This window comes from Tursiops truncatus, chromosome 7 (genome assembly GCF_011762595.2).
Source record: "Tursiops truncatus isolate mTurTru1 chromosome 7, mTurTru1.mat.Y, whole genome shotgun sequence".
Lineage (NCBI taxonomy): Eukaryota > Metazoa > Chordata > Mammalia > Artiodactyla > Delphinidae > Tursiops > Tursiops truncatus.
This window is the reverse complement of record NC_047040.1, coordinates 32,162,058-32,180,647: the sequence shown is the minus strand read 5'-3', so window position 1 is coordinate 32,180,647 and position 18,590 is coordinate 32,162,058. Positions and strand designations below refer to the sequence as shown.

The window sequence follows — 18,590 nt, the reverse complement described above, 5'->3', positions numbered from 1 at the left end:
ACTGAGCCTGTGCTCTAGAACCCGCGAGCCACAACTACTGAGCCTGCGTGCCACAACTACCGAAGTCCGTGGCCCTAGAGCACGTGCTCCACAACGAGAAGACACTGCAATGAGAAGCCTGTGCACCGCAATGAAGAGTAGCCCCTGCTCGCCGCAACTAGAGAAAGCCTGCATGCAGCAATGAAGACCCACCGCAGCCAAACATACATACATACACACATAAATAAAGAAATTTATTTTTTAAAAAAGTAAAATATATAGTATTTTAAATGGTGATAAAATAAAGAGAAATATAAAGCAGAAAAGGGAGATAAAAAGTATCACAGGGCAGAGGAAGAGGAGTTCAATTTTAAAATAGGGTGATCACAGAAGGCCTCACTGGGAAAGTGACTTTTGAGCAAATCCCTAAAGGTAGTAAAGGGGTACTATCACAGGGAAGGGCATCCAGGCAGGGGGACAAACGAAAAGGCTCTGAGGCAAGCTCTGACTTCTGGCAACGAACAACTGGGAGGCAGTATGGCTGACAGAGTAAGGGAGGGAGGAAAGAAAGGAATACAGGAGCAGGCAACAGGAAAGCAGATCTGGTAAGGCCCTGCAGGCCACTGTAGGGATTTTGGTTTTATACTGAGTAAGATACAAAGCCTTTGGGTTTGAAAGGAGGAGGGGCAAGATCTGACTTACCTTTAATAGGACCATTCTGGCTGACATGTGGATAACAGACTGTTAAGGGAACAGTGAACACAGAAGACTCATCGGGAGGCTACTGCAAAAATCTATATCAAGACAGGGTTGGCTTGGTGGCAGTGAAGGTGGTGAGAAGTGATCAAATTCTGGATATAATCTGAAGTTAAGGCAACAGAACTGGCTGCTGGATTGGAAGCAGGGTGGGGAAAAAAAAAAGAGAAGGAGATAAAGACTCCAAGGGTTTTGCTTGATGAACTGGAAGGACAGAATAGCCATTAACTGAGATGGAGAAGACTGCAGGAGGAATAAGTCTGGGAGAAAAAAATCAGGGCTTCAGTTTTAGAGCAGTTAAATCTGAGTTACCTATTAGATAACCAAATAGAGATACTGATTAGAAATAGGATGCATGAGCCTGGAGTTCAGGGGAGAGGCACTGGCTAAAGAAACCTGTATTCCCTTGAATCTAAGATGATTTAGTGCTGGTATTTCTTGATCTTTATCAGAAACTGTCAACAGACAGCTTCACACAACACAGTGTAATTGCCATCTTGCTGACAGTGAGTGACCGATGCCACCTGCTTTAGAACATGGCTCCTCAATCTTGGCACTATTTTGGGTCAGATACTTGTTTGCTGTGGAGGCTGTCCTGTGCATTGCAGGATTTTAGCAGCACCTCTGGCCCCTACCCACCAGATGCCAGGAGCACCCTTCTATCACTGACAGCCAAAAACGTCCTCTGGGGGACAAAATAGCTCCCAGTTGAGAACCATTGTTTTTAGAGGAACTAAGATGTAGGGGGGGGGAAATGTGCCTTAAATAAATGATAGGGTATTAAAATTTGGGAGTTGTCAGTGAGTAAGATCACAAAAGGAGTAGATACAGATAGAAAGGTAGTCTGAGGACTGCACCTTGGGGCACTCCAAGGTCAAGAGACAGTAGACATGAAAAGGAGACTGTGAATGGCCAATGAGGCAGTTCCAATCCCTCCCCAAATCTCACTAAAACATAGATAAAGGGTTTGGTTGTTGCTGCTGTTTTAAAGACAAACTCATAAGAAGACATGACAAAAATTTGGAAGCCAGAAAGCATATGGCTGAGTGGTAAAAAAAAAAAAAACACTCAGCAGGCCCAAGGAAAGCTGAATGCTAAGCCAGCACTGGAGAAAAGCAGAGGAGCACCCCAGTTTACATTCTGTAGCCTCAAATGACTCCAGAATCAGCAGAAGTGAATGAAGGTGGGACTAAAAGCAGGACTGGTTGAAAGCATATTTAAGAAAGCAGTTAATTCCCAGATTTCCTCCTTTCCTGCCACCAGCAGCAGTCTCAGGTTCAGACCGATATTCATTCATAGGACCCCAAAGACCACAGCTTGGCACCAGGTTCATTTAGTTCTGCAGAAAGACAAAGACAAAGACAGCATGCTAGCATGAGGCACGCTATCTTCAGAAGGGGTTTATACAGCCCACCAGGGGCCTTTTTTGGACCCTGTAAGAGAAAGAGATCATGTGAATAAGTACAGAAATCACCCTGGCTTAGGGAAACTCCATGCTCCACAGGAACCAGGAGCATATTTTAACAGCCAATGAGTGTAGGTTCCAGGGCCCCTGGAGGGATATGTTCATGCTCACCTACAAGAGTCACACATTGCACAACAGGAGTCAAGTTCAGTGTCTTTTCACAGGCTTCTATAGTTCACTCACAGTCTTCCTGATCCATATGCACTCACCAATCAGCATCAATTTACAATAAACAATATTACCTGGATACGTTATATATTCATTAATCAAGTTTCTAGTAAAGAATGCCAGGAGAAGGAAAATCCAAGGTCATTTCCCATGAAAAAAAGGGCTCAGACCTGCTATTATTAACCCTTTCTACTTACACAGTGATTCTCAAATGGGGGCGATTTTGCCTCACAGGGAACACACAGCAATGTCTGGAGACATTTCTAGTTGTCACAACTGGAGGGATGTATGTAGTACTGGCACCTAGTGGGTAGATGCCAGGGATGCTGCTAAACATCCTACAATGCACAGGATAGCTCCCACAACAAAGAATTATGTAGCCCAGATGTCGATAGCCTTGACTTGAAAGGATTAAATGGAAGGTTGTGTTAAGGACCACTCCACATCCCATGCCTTCTTTCCCAAATGAGTGCTAAAGCATTGGCAGCCAAGCATATGCCCTCCATGCAGGGGATTGGAAGAATCTTCTCTGGAGAAGCTTACCCACCTGAGAGAAAAGACCTAAGAATGATACTAGAATAAAGACTACAAAAGACAAAGAAGAACTTTAAGAAGATGAAATTAATAGAACACCAATTTTGTTCAAACCAAGTAAGAGATTTAATCAACTGGGAGAAAGTTTGGAGTAGAAATAGTGATAAACATACAAAAAGCTATTTTGAAATCTAAAGACAATTCTTAATTCCAGGAAAAGCAAAAGGTAATGTCCCCAAAAGGAAATGTAACAGAAGTATATACAGTTTAGCAGTAAATTGCATGTATACAGTCATGATAATATAAACACTGAACAGTTACCCAACCAAAATATATTCGAAGGATGGGGGAACGGGAGGGGAGAAAAGAGGGGAACTGTCTAAGGAGAACTATATCCTAATTTCCAAAGTGAGAAGACAGTAGGTAATACATACAACTGAAAAAAAATCAAGAAATAGCGATATACTTACAGATTTAATGATAGGTAAATACACTAAGAATCAGCTGAAAGAGTAGAAAGCACTTACCTCTGCGAGCAGAATACAGGGTGCATGAGCGTGTGTGTGCACGTGTAGCAAAGTTTTTTTGGTAACAAGTCTCTTTAGAACTATATGACTGTTTTTTAAATTAATTTATTTATTATTTTTTAAAATTTTTGGCTGCATTGGGTCTTTGTTGCTGCGTGCGGGCTTTAACTAGTTGAGGCGAGGGGGGCTACTCTTCGTTGCGGTGCACAGGTTTCTCATTGCAGTGGCTTCTCTTGTTGCGGAGCACACCACAGGCTTCAGTAGTTGTGGCTCACGGGCTCTAGAGCGCAGGCTCAGTAGTTGTGGCACACAGGCTTAGTTGCTCCGCGGCATGTGGGATCTTCCCAGACCAGGGATTGAACCCTGTCCCCTGCATTGGCAGGTGGATTCTTAACCGCTGTGCCAACAGGGAAGTCCCTAGAACTATATGACTCTTTAACTCCATGCATGCAAAACTAATTAAAGTATTTTTTAAAAAATTGTATTTGAGTCTGGTGGTAATTTGATACACTGGTTTGGGATCTAGCAAGCCTCTCTTAGTTTTCTTGGTTTGCATTAGAACAGACTAGATCCAAAAAAAAGTACATTGAAACAAGTTCCAGATTTGTTAAGCCACTTTTCTACCCACCTGGGCAAGGCAAAAGAACAGGCTGGACAGAGAAGACTTTTAACTCCTTTCCCTGCTTTTTGCTGGCTTACTCACCAAACCTTATACTAAAGTCTTATATTAAATATTATACCATTGAACACTGGTATCCTTGCCCATGGATACCACTAGATACTGTGTGAAGTGTTTGCTAGAAGACTTCACTTTTTACTTTGTTTGCTCTTCGATTGTTACTTATAATGAGTGTACTTTACAGAGTGAACTTTATAATGAGTGTATTTTACAGATGGAAACACACACATACACACCAAGATTCTTAATTAGTTCATAACCTGTCCTCATGCATTTTGACCCAACTCAAAATAATCTGATTGGAAAGAAGGAATATCAACACACAAAACACAGAATAACCAAACAAGCTCATCCCTAATAAAATATTGCTCATTTCCCAACAGGTAAGCCTAAAAGATATAAGTGATGCATGCTAAGTAGCTGGTGCTAAATATAACGCCCAGGTATCACAAGGTAGAAATAAGTTTTCAAGTTCTCTATAGAATATATACCGCTTAGAAAAGTTTCATTTTAAATAAATGAAAGTTTACTCTTTGATGTAATTTGCTAACTTTCTTTACAAGCAATAAAACTTAAATTTATCTCCAAACTACCATGATTCATGCTTCTTTTGTGCTCCACAGTGCCTAGAACAAAGTACTAGTGGATACCAAGAGTTACTGATGGATGGAAATTAACCTAATGAATTAAATCAATGGTGGGAAGATCAATAATATTGAGTAACACGTGTAAATTTTGAATTTCTCTGCAATTCCTTAAACAACGTTTTATAAGATTTTACCTTAGTATTGATTAATATAAATTATTTTACCCTGTATTAGAGAGCACTATATATATAAACTGAATGGAAGGCTGGCTTTATTCTGCCCCATAGGTTTTCTTCTTTCTTGCTGCTGCCTTATAACAAAATTGCCTTCTCCTTGATGAAAAAAACTCAATAAAGAATTCATCTTCATCAAGCTCAGCTTTTACTAAACTTATTTTATCACAGATCCATTCCTTACCCTCACCCCATCACATCCAGAAAAACTTCATCTTTTAAAATCTGTTCATGCATATCATATCACTTCTGATTCTCTGAACCACCGTGTGAGGAAGGTAGACCATGTACTATTAGCTCCACTTTACTTATGAGAAATTGAAGTTCACAAAGATTGAATAACTCATGTAGGTCTGATAGGTGGTGAAACACTTGGAACCAAGTTTTCCAATTCCAAGCCCAGTGGCTCTTTTCACTACATCACACCAACTCTTTGACAATAAAATGGAGTAAACCCTGAGAGCTAGAATCTGGGAGAATTATAATGGGGATATGAGTCATTTTCTCAAATGGTTATTTTGTAATAAACATATATTAGAAAGCAATTATTTCAGCTTAATAGCTATCATAACTTTACAAAATATCATTAAATATATTTCAAGTTTTTTAATCATGTGATACAACTGACATTAATTTAAGGACTTCAAATAGTCACAAGAATAAAACTGAAGAAACTAAATCTCTTCTTAATCATCTTTATGATACTGCTATATCTGGTAATATATTCTGTAGTCTGATTTTAAAGCTTAGCTCAGAGGTATTCTTGACAAACTTTAAATGTAGAAAAAACAGGAAAGTTGATTAGAACTGCATTTTTAAAATATCATTTCTTCCTTATTGTAATACTGAAATACCAGGGAAGAAAGTTCCATCCACTTACCTCAGTAATTGGCTGCCCCTGATGTGTCAAATCCAGTTCTTGAGGGCGTGTTACTTTATCAATATCCAAAGAGTCCATGCTAGAGGCTGCAGAAGTGATGCTTGAACGAGAGGAGTTACTAATAGAGCGTACTTCAGCATCACTCACTGTGCCCGCTGACGCTGTTCTCCTGTGCTGATTAGTTACTAAGGACTTAGTACCTTCTAGTACAGACTGCTGAGCAGCCTCATCCATGCTCAAGGAGGCCTGTTCTAACTGTGCGGTGATGTCATCCAGGGAGTAGTTGGCATGAGACGGTTTAGTTATCCTATTAGACGAAGAAGACAATCCTTTCAAGGTGCCATGTTTTGATGTATGTCGGCTAGCAGGTAACTTCTGAGTGGCTTTTGTTTCTGTGATTTGACGCTTACTATTTCCTGCACCAAAACTGCTGAGCTCCTGCTCTATTGAGCAAAGATCGGCCATTAGGGCATCCAGATCCACAGTCTCTCCCTGATTCAGAGCTTCTGCAATGAACAACATACATGTTTCCAGAACACAATGAATTAGAATTTATACATTCTATTATAAATCAGTTAATGAATGCCAGGGGAAAAGCAAACAAATTCATCCTATTGGGCCTAACGCCTATCAAATACAGGATTTCTAACAGTTTTTTGTTTTAAATTCCAAGAGAAAATTTTAGAAGCAAAGAGTCCATCTTTTAAGATTTGTAGTAATCAGAGGAGGATAAAATTATGAGTTGAAAGATAAAAATAATGGAAAAATTGTATACTGTTCCATGGTTTTAACCACATCCCCCATGCAATTTTTTACCAGAGGCTCTAAGTTGTTAATATTGCCCTGGTGGAGATGTTAATACCTAAAGATCTGAGGGCATAAAAAGAGAAATGTTAAGCCCTAAAAAAAATTACAGATTGAAATGTCAGTTCCAAGAACTAAAAGCTGACTAGGTAGAGTTCATTAAATAAAGGCCAGAGGGGCTGGTTTTAAATTAGTAACAAGTAATTTCACTTTCACTGGACTTTATTCCAGTGAAAATACAACAATGCAATTAAGTTTGCTGTAGGATTCTACCTGAGTATGTACTTTGTCAATTATTAATAACTCAACTAGAAAACTATTTTAGTTATGTTCCAGTTTGTTTTTTTCTGTGATGATTTGAATTAGTAATAAAATGTACAAATCAAGAAATATAAGAACTCAGTCAAGTTATACATATATGGTTTTTATATTGAGCTATTTGTAATTGTTACTGTATTATTTCTACATTATATAACTTAATACATTGTTTTACATTTTGTTTCCAATTACATCTTACCATTCAAGTTGTATATGGAGAAACGATAAGAAAAATTGGCCATGTTTGTTTCCTGGCGAAGAGGAGATCTTTTTATTGGTTCCGTGGGCTTGTCAGAATCCAAACTCTTTAAAAAACAAAGTTTAAGAAGTCATATTAAATTCAGGCTTCAATTATAATAAAAAGATGAATAAAGTTTTTTTTTATGATTAAGTGAACTGTCGTATAATAGTTAATACAACCAAAGTTCTTCTAAGTAATAGCATTAAGGAAAAGTATAATTGGTTTTCATATCATTTTGGTTATAGTTTCTTCAATTTTTAGATATATGCTTACTTAAGGCACTTGAGATAGTTACAGTTTGGAGTAAATATCTTTCCAAGTATTGAATACATCATGGATGGTGACTGAGCTCGTTTTACATAAATTCACTATAAAATAAGCTAGGTACATGAATATGGGCATGGTAAGATAAGAAATAATGCAGAGAATTCTGTTTTCTCTCTCTTCAAAGGAATTTGTTTTTGGCCCAACAGAGCCTCATTCTTGGAATGAATTACCCTGGAGATAAGGCACAATTCTGGACTCAAAATTATGAGACCCTAGATCTTAATGGCTACAACTTCAAACAATGATGCAATGTCCTTGTTCTTTGCAAGCTCTACTAAGGTGAGGGCAAACTGTAACCAGCTATACTGCCTGTGATTAAGTCTTCAATCACACTGATCTTCAGGGTAGGGTGTCTTGTAAGTTAACTCACCACCTTTTTATTTTTTTATTTTTAAGATTTTAAAATTATTTATTTATTTAATTTATTTATTTTTGGCTGCATCAGGTCTTAGCTGTGGCATGCGGGATCTTCGTTGAGGCATGCAGGATCTTTTGTTGCAGCATGCAGGCTTCTCCCTAGTTGTGGCGTGCGGGTTTTCTCTTCTCTAGTTGAGGCGCGTGAGCTCAGTAGTTGTGGCACGCAGGCTTAGTTACCCCGTGGCATGTGGGATCTTAGTTCCCTGACCAGGGATCAAACCCGCGTCCCCCACATTGTTAAGGTGGATTCTTTACCACTGGACCACCAGGGAAGTCCCAACTCACCATCTTTTTAAATGACACTTTTTTCTCTCCAACCTTTCTACAATAAGGAAGATAAGGCGTTTACAACAGAGAAATTCAGGGAAAGGGTCAATAGTTATTTAGTGTCTATTTAAATTAATTTGTAAATATTACGATTAGTCTTTTAAAATTTTAATTTCTCTTTATAATTATCAAATAGATTTCAAATGAAAAAGAATGCTGAATAGTCTATTTGTAGAATCATGGAATTAGATTAGAATGCTGTCTTCTTTATTCATTTGTTTCAACTGAATCCATTTAGATAGTGTCCATCCAGTTTTTATTTGTTTTTTTGGTTTTTTTTTTTTAACATCTTTATTGGGGTATAATTGCTTTACAATGGTGTGTTAGTTTCTGCTTTATAACAAAGTGAATCAGTTATACATATACATATGTTCCCATATCTCTTCCCTCTTGCGTCTCCCTCCCTCCCACCCTCCCTATCCCACCCCTCCAGGCAGTCACAAAGCACCGAGCTGATCTCCCTGTGCTATGCGGATGCTTCCCACTAGCTATCTACCTTACGTTTGGTAGTGTATATATGTCCATGCCTCTCTCTCGCTTTGTCACAGCTCACCCTTCCCCCCTTCCCATATCCTCAAGTCCATTCTCTAGTAGGTCTGTGCCTTTATTCCTGTCTTACCTCTAGGTTCTTCATGACATTTTTTTCCCTTAAATTCCATATATATATGTGTTAGCATACAGTATTTGTCTTTCTCTTTCTGACTTACTTCACTCTGTATGACAGACTCTAGGTCTATCCACCTCATTACAAATAGCTCAATTTCGTTTCTTTTTATGGCTGAGTAATATTCCATTGTATATATGTGCCACATCTTCTTTATCCATTCATCTGATGATGGGCACTTAGGTTGTTTCCATCTCCAGGCTATTGTAACATCCAGTTTTTAAAGCTATCATCTGAAGGAGATCCACAGCCATTCAGTGTCTTATTTCAAAGTTTCGGGAAACAGCTAGGAAATTCTCCTTCAACCTCAAACCAAAATCTGCTGCTGCAATTTAAGGCCTAATCCTCCTTCTCTAAGTGGAAATGAAGAATAGTATGTAGGTAATATTTTCAGTAAAATCTGAATATAATTGAAAACATATTAAAACTCAATCTATTCATCAGTTTAAATAAACAAATACTTATTATAATTATCTGCTGTGTCCATGGTGCTGGGGCAAAAAGGGAAATAATAAGAAATACTCCTTGATGCCAAGAAATGGGTAATCTAGTAGAGTGGTTTTTTAACATATTTTTTTGGCAGGGGGTGGAGTCAGGGTGGGAGTGGAGGTCATTGAGAATGTGATAAAAGCCATGAACCTTCTTCCAGAAAAATGCAAATACATATAAAATTTTGCAAACAATTTCAGATGATTCAACTATCACTTAAAACTGATTTAATATAAAGCTGAAAATCCATTAACATCGTTTGGGTAATACAGGTGCACAGATGACTCTGTAGTTAACTAAAATGAGGAAATAAACAATTTAAGTTTCAGCCACCAACTTAGTAAGTAAAATATTTTTTGAAAATTTCTGAAGTGTTAAAAAGCAACTTGCTAGCAGCGAGCCATGTTATGCAATAGTTTTAACCTGTTTTCTCTCTAAAGACAGCTTCATACATTAAAAAAAAAACTGTCACAGCATTAGTTTAGGAGCCAACCTTTTTTGATGAATGGCTCTTCACATCTGTATGTCAGGGAATTTAAAATATAGGGAAGAATACAAGGTTTTATTGTATTCAGTAGAAATGCCATCTACAGTGGAGTAGCATGGAGTCTACTCCACCCAGAGTGGCTGGACTGATATTTACCTGTCTTTGCTCTTTTTTGGCCCCTCTCCAGGGATGGACAATAAAACCCACAGTCAAGGAAAACCCTGGGAGTTCCCTGGTGACCAAGTGGTTAGGATTCTGGGGATGGACAATAAAACCCACAGTCAAGGAAACCCCTGGGAGTTCCCTGGTGACCAAGTGGTTAGGATTCCGGGCTTTCACTGCTGTGGCCTGGGTTCAATCCCTGGTCAGGGAACTGAGATCCTACAAGCCACACAGCATGGCCAAAAAAAAAAGGAAATCCCACACATAACAGCTGGCCCTCATATACTTTCCTTCAAGCATTATCATTTTCTATTTCCTCTTCTTTCCTTCCTCTTTCCTTTTTCTCCTCAACATAGAACTGCATAGCCTAGTCATCATCTCCATGCCAAAATCACTTTTTTAAAAAAAAATTAAGAATTAAACTGAAATGGTTTGGTAACTACATAAAAGACCTTTATCACCACAAATACTGTTATTTCTTCTGATAGGAGATGAAGAGCATGATCCTTATGAAATCCTAGCAAGATTGAAAGTGTTCTTCTCAAAATTCATCATTAACAGGCTGTGGTCACAAACATATCTGCTTTTCAAAATGATCTAGTAAGAATTACATGAAGAGTTTCTCAGTTTCAATCCCAGACTGCTATAGAAAGAGATACAGAAACAAACTAGTACTTTAAGTTTCCACCTTACCACCTACTTTTCTACTGGTTAACAAATCTCATACTTAGCAATTTACACAAAAATTCTTCCCGGAGATATTATTTAAGTATGAGTGAAAATAAGTTTTGTTCTAATGTTCTTTCCCATTGTCATAAAGTTAACGTTGCTTTAATAAATATAACTATCTTCATATATATTGAATATAATGTATTAACTGGGGTTGTAATAGTATATGCTTTTATTCTAAAAAGTGACCTGGTTTGGAGGGTAAAGTCGTTCTTTTTTTTTTTAAACCGAAGATCCAATAAAACAAAATGAAAAAGCTCTGCCACTGTTTTCAAATGCAGCCGGGGATGAAATTTTGTCAGTATTCTGGAATCATGTAATAGAAAATATCTGCATGTGAGGATATTATTTATATTGTAAAATGTGTTCATACTCACTTAATTTGCTAAATGTGTTCATACTCACTAAATTTGCTAAAATTTAGATTTTTACATTTTAGGTTTTAAAACTTTTTAGGCAGCAACTCAATTTATGAAACAGATTTTAAGAAATCCCTCTAGATGCACAGAACCTCTGTCAAAAGCATTTTTTTTTAACTCCTTAAAATAACCACAGAAGACAATATCTTGTGTTCTAGAGTTACTATTCATTTACTTGTTAATGTTTTGGACATTTTCCCTTTACAGCAGTATTTTAAAATATAAACTATATTCATATCCTCATGTCTACACAGTAAAGTTTTGGCACATAGTGATGACTTAAAATCCTCAACCAGTTTTTCAAGCACAATTTCTAACCTGAGTGAGTTTGTCTAGCTCCCCCAGCCAGGCTCCAAACATTTTGTCCAGGTCCTGATCTTCCTTGTCACTGTCTTCTTCAGCACCATGGTCAATTTCTTCATCTGACAGCTGCTCCATCTGAAATACAGATATTTGTGTATAATGAATAACTATTGAACTTGAAAAATCATGCAGTGTATGTTCTGATACATGTCGCAACTCTCTGGAGTCAAACTTTAAAAACTAGAGATTATATTATAAAAGGAAACGAAATCATAAGTGGAGACAAGGTTAACAAGGGAGTAGAAATGAGCAATTAAGTCTCAAATTTTTAGGAAATTGTGAAAGAAGAACAAACTGTATCAGATTATAACCAGAATCATAAGTAATGATGATTTTTTAAAAAAAAATTTTATTGGAGTATAGTTGCTTTACAAAAATGATTTTTTTTTTTTAAATTTTTTTTGCAGTACGCGGGCCTCTCACTGTTGCGGCCTCTCCCGCTGTGGAGCACAGGCTCCGGACGCGCAGGCTCAGCGGCTGTGGCTCACGGGCCCAGCCGCTCTGTGGCACGTGGGATCTTCCCGGACCAGGGCACGAACCCGTGTCCCCTGCATCAGCAGGCGGACTCTCAACCACTGCGCCACCTGGGAAGCCCACAACAATGATTTTTAAATCACAGACCACTCCCATTAATCACAGGATATTAAAGTAGTACAGTTCTTTCCACTAATAGATCCTGCAACACCCCCAAACACCACAGAAAAAAAAATTTCAGAAGACTTTAATGAGCAAGTTATTATCTTATTTATTCTGTAAAAATTTGTTCAAATAAGTATGTATCATGAAAACCTTAGTCCAAAAAGCATTTCAGAGAAAAGACAAAGCAAAAATCTTTAATCTAGTTCAGTTTGTTGAATTAGTTCTTCCTTCTATCTTACTCTTACTTTCTACCCCATTTGTCCTTTACTAATTTCCCTATCAGTCCCTACAAAATTCAAGGAACTAGGGCTTCCCTGGTGGCGCAGTGGTTGAGAGTCTGCCTACCGATGCAGGGGACACGGGTTCGTGCCCCAGTCCGGGAAGATCCCACATGCCGCGGAGCAGCTAGGCCCGTGAGCTATGGCCGCTGAGCCTGCGCGTCCGGAGCCTGTGCTCCACAACGGGAGAGGCCACAACGGTGAGAGGCCTGTGTACCGCAAAAAAAAAAAAAAAAAAAAAAAAAAAAAAAAAAAAAAAATTCAAGGAACTAGAATTCAAATAGAAAACAGGAATTGAAAACATGAAATTCATATACAAAATTTCCTACATGTGGTGACTTTTCACGTGTTAAGTCCTTTGAAAGAAGAGAGATTTTCTTTCTTCCCACTAATAAAATAACGTGATATCTGACACGGAACTTGCATATTATTTTGTGAAAGGAGGAAAAGATTACACGAAACAAAGTAAGATCAATGACTGACCAGATACTTAAAATTCCTAAAGTAAGATTAATCTGATTAATATAAAATATTTCAATATTAAAGGCTCTGAGAAATCTTCAGTAAAGCTTAGCTTTGCTTAAACCAACATATTCCAAATTTACTTGCCCACAGATCCTTTTCCTTCAACTTGGAGTAACACCCATTAACTTTCCCAGGGACACAATGAATATCTTCATTGTACATGCCAGACTCTTGACTCACGTTTGTGAAAACACAAATTTTGTTCTAGTGGATCTAGGCAATATTCAGAATACAACTTGTCAGTTAGCTTAAACAGTTCTTCAGAGATTAAAGATATCCTTAATCTAGAATAAGAATTTATATACATCTTATACCTCCAAAGCAGCAATCAACAAAATTATTTCTGCAGTCCTTAAATACAGTTATGAGATACATAAGGATTTTAGATATCTGATGAGGTGCCATGAAGTTAAATTTTAAACTTTATTTTACCATATAAAATTTTGTAGAAACGGTCAAATGATGTTGCAAAATCAAAACTGAATTTAGTTCTAATAATGTTGAAAATCAGATCATATCCCATTTAACCACTTAAGAGATTCTCATTTCTTAATTTCACTACTATAAGCATGTATAAATCAGGGCATTCTACCTTGACAAATGGAAAATGGATCAACTAATTTTCCAATGCATAAATTTGGCTCTTAAAGACATTTGGTTTTTATAGTTCACTTGTATTAGTACTATTTCTAAGATTTTCATTCATTATTGAATTATTTACAGAGAGTAGCCCCCACTCACCACAACTAGAGAAAGCCCGCGTGCAGCAGCAAAGACCCAACGCAGCCAAAAATAAATAAATAATTTTTAAAAAAACATTTTCAACCCATTAAAAACAAAAAGTTAGTGCAAAGAAAAACCTCATCTCACCAGGTGACTTAATTATTTGAATAACAGTTGCTTGTTTGAGAACATCTAAGAGTAGTAATACTCAGTCTTCATAATGAGGGCCAACAAGCAACATAACTGGGAACGTTAACAGTCAACTTCCTGTTCCTCCCTAATCTTCAAAACTAAACACTGCAATAACCCAGAAGCAAAAATATTCTAGGAAGAATTCTGCTTTGAGATAATGACACTTACGCCTACGCTTCCCTTCTGAGCACACATTGCAAATGTCCATAAGGAAGATGCTACACTGGAAAAAAAATGAAACAATAGGAACATAATTTTACAGCGCAAACACTAAACGGCTCAAAATGAATATGAATATTTTAAATTGTCATGGATCCAAATAGAACTACAGACTCCTCACCAAAGTCTGGTGTGTTCTGTGAGTTTTTTTCCTATTATTCAAACCCAATGATTATTTGGATTTTAAAAAGTCTCTCAAATATTTTAAGAATTTTGTTTTATCTAGACTACTGTTGACTCACGTAAAGGAACATATGCTAAGGAACAATGACAGAGTCATAAAATCAATCAAAAATTTAAAGTAACTATTAGACTTTTACTATTTATGTAACTTTTGCCAATTTTGTCCTTTCTTGAATTTCTGTCACCCCATGGGTTATTTTACAAAAATGAACTTTAGACATTTTATTCAGAGACTTTTCCAATAAAAATTTAGGTCCTACAACATTTCTTAAAGGATCTATACTCTAAAACAGCACTCTCCATTCTCTAGAAGCTGATGTTAATCCTTATTCTCCTACCCCCAATATGGCATTGTTTCTGTTTACTACACACACCAAATGAGGAGCCCCAAGAAAGTTTATAGGCTCTGCACCGTCTAAAAGTCAGCAAATCTGGTAAGGCAATTCATTCCTTATTATATATCAGTCCTGTCTCCAATTAAATCACAATTCTAAACCTGAATTTTCCCAACATAATGCCCCTGCTGGAAATGATGACAGCAGAAAATGCAAATTAAATTATACACTAGTCAGTCAACTGTCTCTCCAAACAAAAAGGGGAAATTTTTTTTAAGAAGAAAAGAGAACTTACAAATTTTGTTTTAAAAATAATTAGATATAAAGCAGAAACTAACACACCATTGTAAAGAAATTATACTCCAATAAAGATGTTTAAAAAATTTTTAAAAAAAGGATTTAAATGGATAGCTTCTAATGTGATGTTTTTCCTTAATGATGTAGAAATAGGCCCAAGGAAACTATAATACATACTAGAACAAATACTATTAAATTACTCTATTAAATTAGGAGGTACTTTAGGAGGAACATACTAAGGTTTCACTCAAATTCCCTGCTCCATTATATCCGAGGGAAACTATTTCCTTAAAGAACAAATGTACCCTGCCACAAATGAAAAGGTTTACGCTTCCAAAGTGCAGACTTACTTAATACAGAACAAAGCCCAAAGTCGCTGGCAGGTCGAGAAGGCCCTGAGTGATCCTGGCCTTCAGGGACCTCTCTGACCTCTATTCCCACTCTCCCCACTCTCCCCTCCAGGCACACAGTCCTGCCCACTGCTGTTCCTTGGAGCAGGTTGCAGAGGAAGGAAGAATGTGGATTCTGTTTTGAAGACAGATTGAGAGATGCCTAGCAAACATCCAACTGGAAAAAAACGAGGAAGTTAGGACTCAGGTAATGAGAAAGTTTAGTCAGCCTGAATATTATTTCAAACTCATGTTTATTACAGAAAAAATAATAGATTACAGCTAATAATAACTAACATTTTAAACTAGTTGACATTTATTTTATTAATGAAGTGAAAACAGAAGTAATGGGGGAATGATCCATAGTTGCTTTTATGCTGGTTGGTTTCATTTCACAAATAACAGTGAATAATTGTGCTTCAATTACTACAGGTGAAAAACGTATAATATACATAGTAAGCTCCACTACACATAACAAAACTATCCATTTAGTATGCCTTAGTATGAAACAATATTATTCCCACTAAATTTTCCATGAAGTTAAAACATGCAAGCATATTTTCCCTATTAACCTTCCCCTTGGAAGATATTTTGGCTCACTATTCAATTTCCTCACTGCAAGATGGAATGGTGATCTTCATCAAGAAGGTGGGGCTTAGAGTAGGACGTAAGGATTTGAATAAATATATTCCAGGTAGGGCTAATTATAAAGAGTAAAGAAGAAGGTCTGTTTTTGTGAGACTGTCAAATTAAAACAAGAAGGAAGAGTGAGATTTAAAGATCAAGGACTAGGAAAGGACCTGGTCATACAGGACCTTGAAAGCCAAACCTATTTTTTTCCTCCAGAAGGCAACTGGGAAGAACTAAACACAGAAATGAAGGAGGTAGGGGGAGAAATGGTATTTTAGTCAGAGGACATGGTACCTGTATAAGAGTTATTAGAAAAGGGAAAGACCATTAGAAGGCCACCATGGGTATTAGTTAGAGAGAATTACAGATACAGAAATTAAAGTCTTGAGAGGAAGTACAACTTATACAAGTCACATACTCACAAGTGGCAAGAAAAATACACGGTATATAGCAAAGGTACCTTATTTATTACCGAACTCTTTTTGTCCCTTTAATTCAAAAATTCAAAAATAATTCAAAATACTTGCTTTTTGTAAAAGCACTTAAAGAATAATTGCTTTTTGTAAAAATAAGTGCTCTATACCTAAAAACACGTGAAAACTCTCAGAATACAGGAGTGCAGAGCTGCTACTACAGCATTTCTTTAGATCTAGCATGCTTAATGTTCCAAAGAGGCAAGAGAAGCTTTGATATTATTTAGTACTTACTCTACGTCTACCATGTGCCAGACACTGGGGGAAGAGAGATCAGCGTGACAGACTCCATCCTTAAGTACATATAATCTAGTAGGGAACAGACCAGGAAACCAACAATGATGAAACACTATGTTAAGTGCTATAATAGAGTATGTTATGTCAGTGTGGTTTAATTCCGTTTGAGAAGAAGAGAGGAAAGGTGTGATGCTTCAGTAGAGACCTGAAGAATGAATATGCAAGGCAGAGATGGGGAAGAGGGTTATAAGCAGAGGGACCAGCATGTGCCAAGGTATATAAAGGTGTGAGAAGGTTAAGACATGTTGAGAACTCTAGGTGGCTTAACATTCCTGAAGCATAGGATGTGTGGCATAGACTCATGGGAAATGGGGCTGGAGAGGGAGGTAGGGGCAACAGTATAAGCCATATCAAAGAGTTTGGACTTGATGCCATATGGCAACATTTTTCCAACTGTGGTCTACTGATGACCTACATCAAAATTACCTGGGGTGCTTCTTCTTAAAGTCAGTTTTAAAATGGCGTGCCCAAGATCTGAATACTAATTTCCAGGAGGGGGACATTTTTAACAAGTCCCCCCAGGGAATTGCTTATGCCCACAAAAGTCTGAGAACTGCAATAGTGTGTTATAATTACTGGGAGGACTTCCAAGACAAAAGTAATGCAGTTTTGCACGACCACAATTTGGTTAAAGGCAGAACAACCTAGAATAAGTACTCCCGAAGACCATAAAAAAACTAAGCAGCATCAGGATCTCCTAATTAACATACCATAATTACTCCTCCTCCATGGAAGAAGCGAAAGTTCCATGCTTCTTCTCAGAGTTATTTAGAAATAAATTTCAGTTCTTTATGTCCAGTTATGTTTCAGTAGCTCTATCACAAAAACAGTTTTGAAAAACACTTCCAGGCTTCCCTGGTGGTGCAGTGGTTGAGAGTCCTCCTGCCAATGCAGGGGACATGGGTTTGAGCCCTGGTCTGGGAAGATCCCACATGCCGCGGAACAACTAGGCCCGTGAGCCACAACTACTGAGCCTGCGCGTCTGGAGCCTGTGCTCCGCAACAAGAGATGCCGCGACAGTGAGAGGCCCGCGCACCGCGATGAAGAGTGGCCCCCACTTGCCACAACTAGAGAAAGCCCTCGTACAGAAACGAAGACCCAAAACAGCCAAAAGTAAAATAAATAAATAAATAAATAAAAGAAATGCATTTCCAAAGAAAAACACCTCCTATGCTGCTCTAATCTGATAAATAATTCTAAAGAAAAACAGACGCCAGAGAAGGGGGGCTGTGAAGACTTCCAGGTTCAAGGAGTGCCCCCAAATGCGCAAGATACAACTCTTGCAAAATAAAAGCAAGAGGAAGGAAACCTAAATCAGGCAAAAGAAACAATAAGGAAAAAAACTGTTAAATTTAGTAAGGCGAGAAAAGAGGAAGAGAACCCATCAAAAGGAGGGAGGAAGTCAGAGCTAAGAAGGCAAAGGAGAGAAACAGGACACAACAAAATGTAAAATGAAGTGAGAACTGTGGGGGATAGAGGGCTATTAAGTACTCATCTAAATAGGGCACCAAGAGGTATGTTTCTCTCTGGACCTACAACTCTTGTTTTTTTTTTTTTTTTTTTTTTTTTGGTACGCGGGCCTCTCACTGTTGTGGCCTCTCCCGTTGCGGAGCACAGGCTCCGGACGCGCAGGCTCAGCGGCCATGGCTCACGGGCCCAGCCGCTCCGCGGCATGTGGGATCTTCCCGGACCGGGGCACGAACCCGTGTCCCCTGCATCGGCAGGCGGACTCTCAACCACTGCGCCATGGACCTACAACTCTTAACTCAGTTCTGTTGTGAACTAAATGGTAGCAAGTGTAAACGGCCCAAATGGAAGCTGGGAATTTAATAAACCAATTGAAACAGTATAAAGG

General features: G+C 37.9%; 1 protein-coding gene across 8 annotated transcripts in view; it reads right to left on the bottom strand.

Annotated features, from left to right (window-relative positions):
- Positions 1-18,590, bottom strand: part of RAPH1 (Ras association (RalGDS/AF-6) and pleckstrin homology domains 1) — a 183,624-nt gene that overhangs the window by 139,543 nt on the left and 25,491 nt on the right. For all 8 annotated transcript variants that reach the window (XM_033859865.2, XM_033859866.2, XM_033859867.2 and 5 more), the window contains exons 2-4: positions 11,511-11,630; positions 7,130-7,235; positions 5,809-6,314 (exon numbers count right to left, since the gene is read on the bottom strand). In XM_033859865.2, coding sequence (XP_033715756.1) covers positions 5,809-6,314; positions 7,130-7,235; positions 11,511-11,630 — 732 coding nt within the window. The remainder of the gene's footprint in view (positions 1-5,808; positions 6,315-7,129; positions 7,236-11,510; positions 11,631-18,590) is intronic.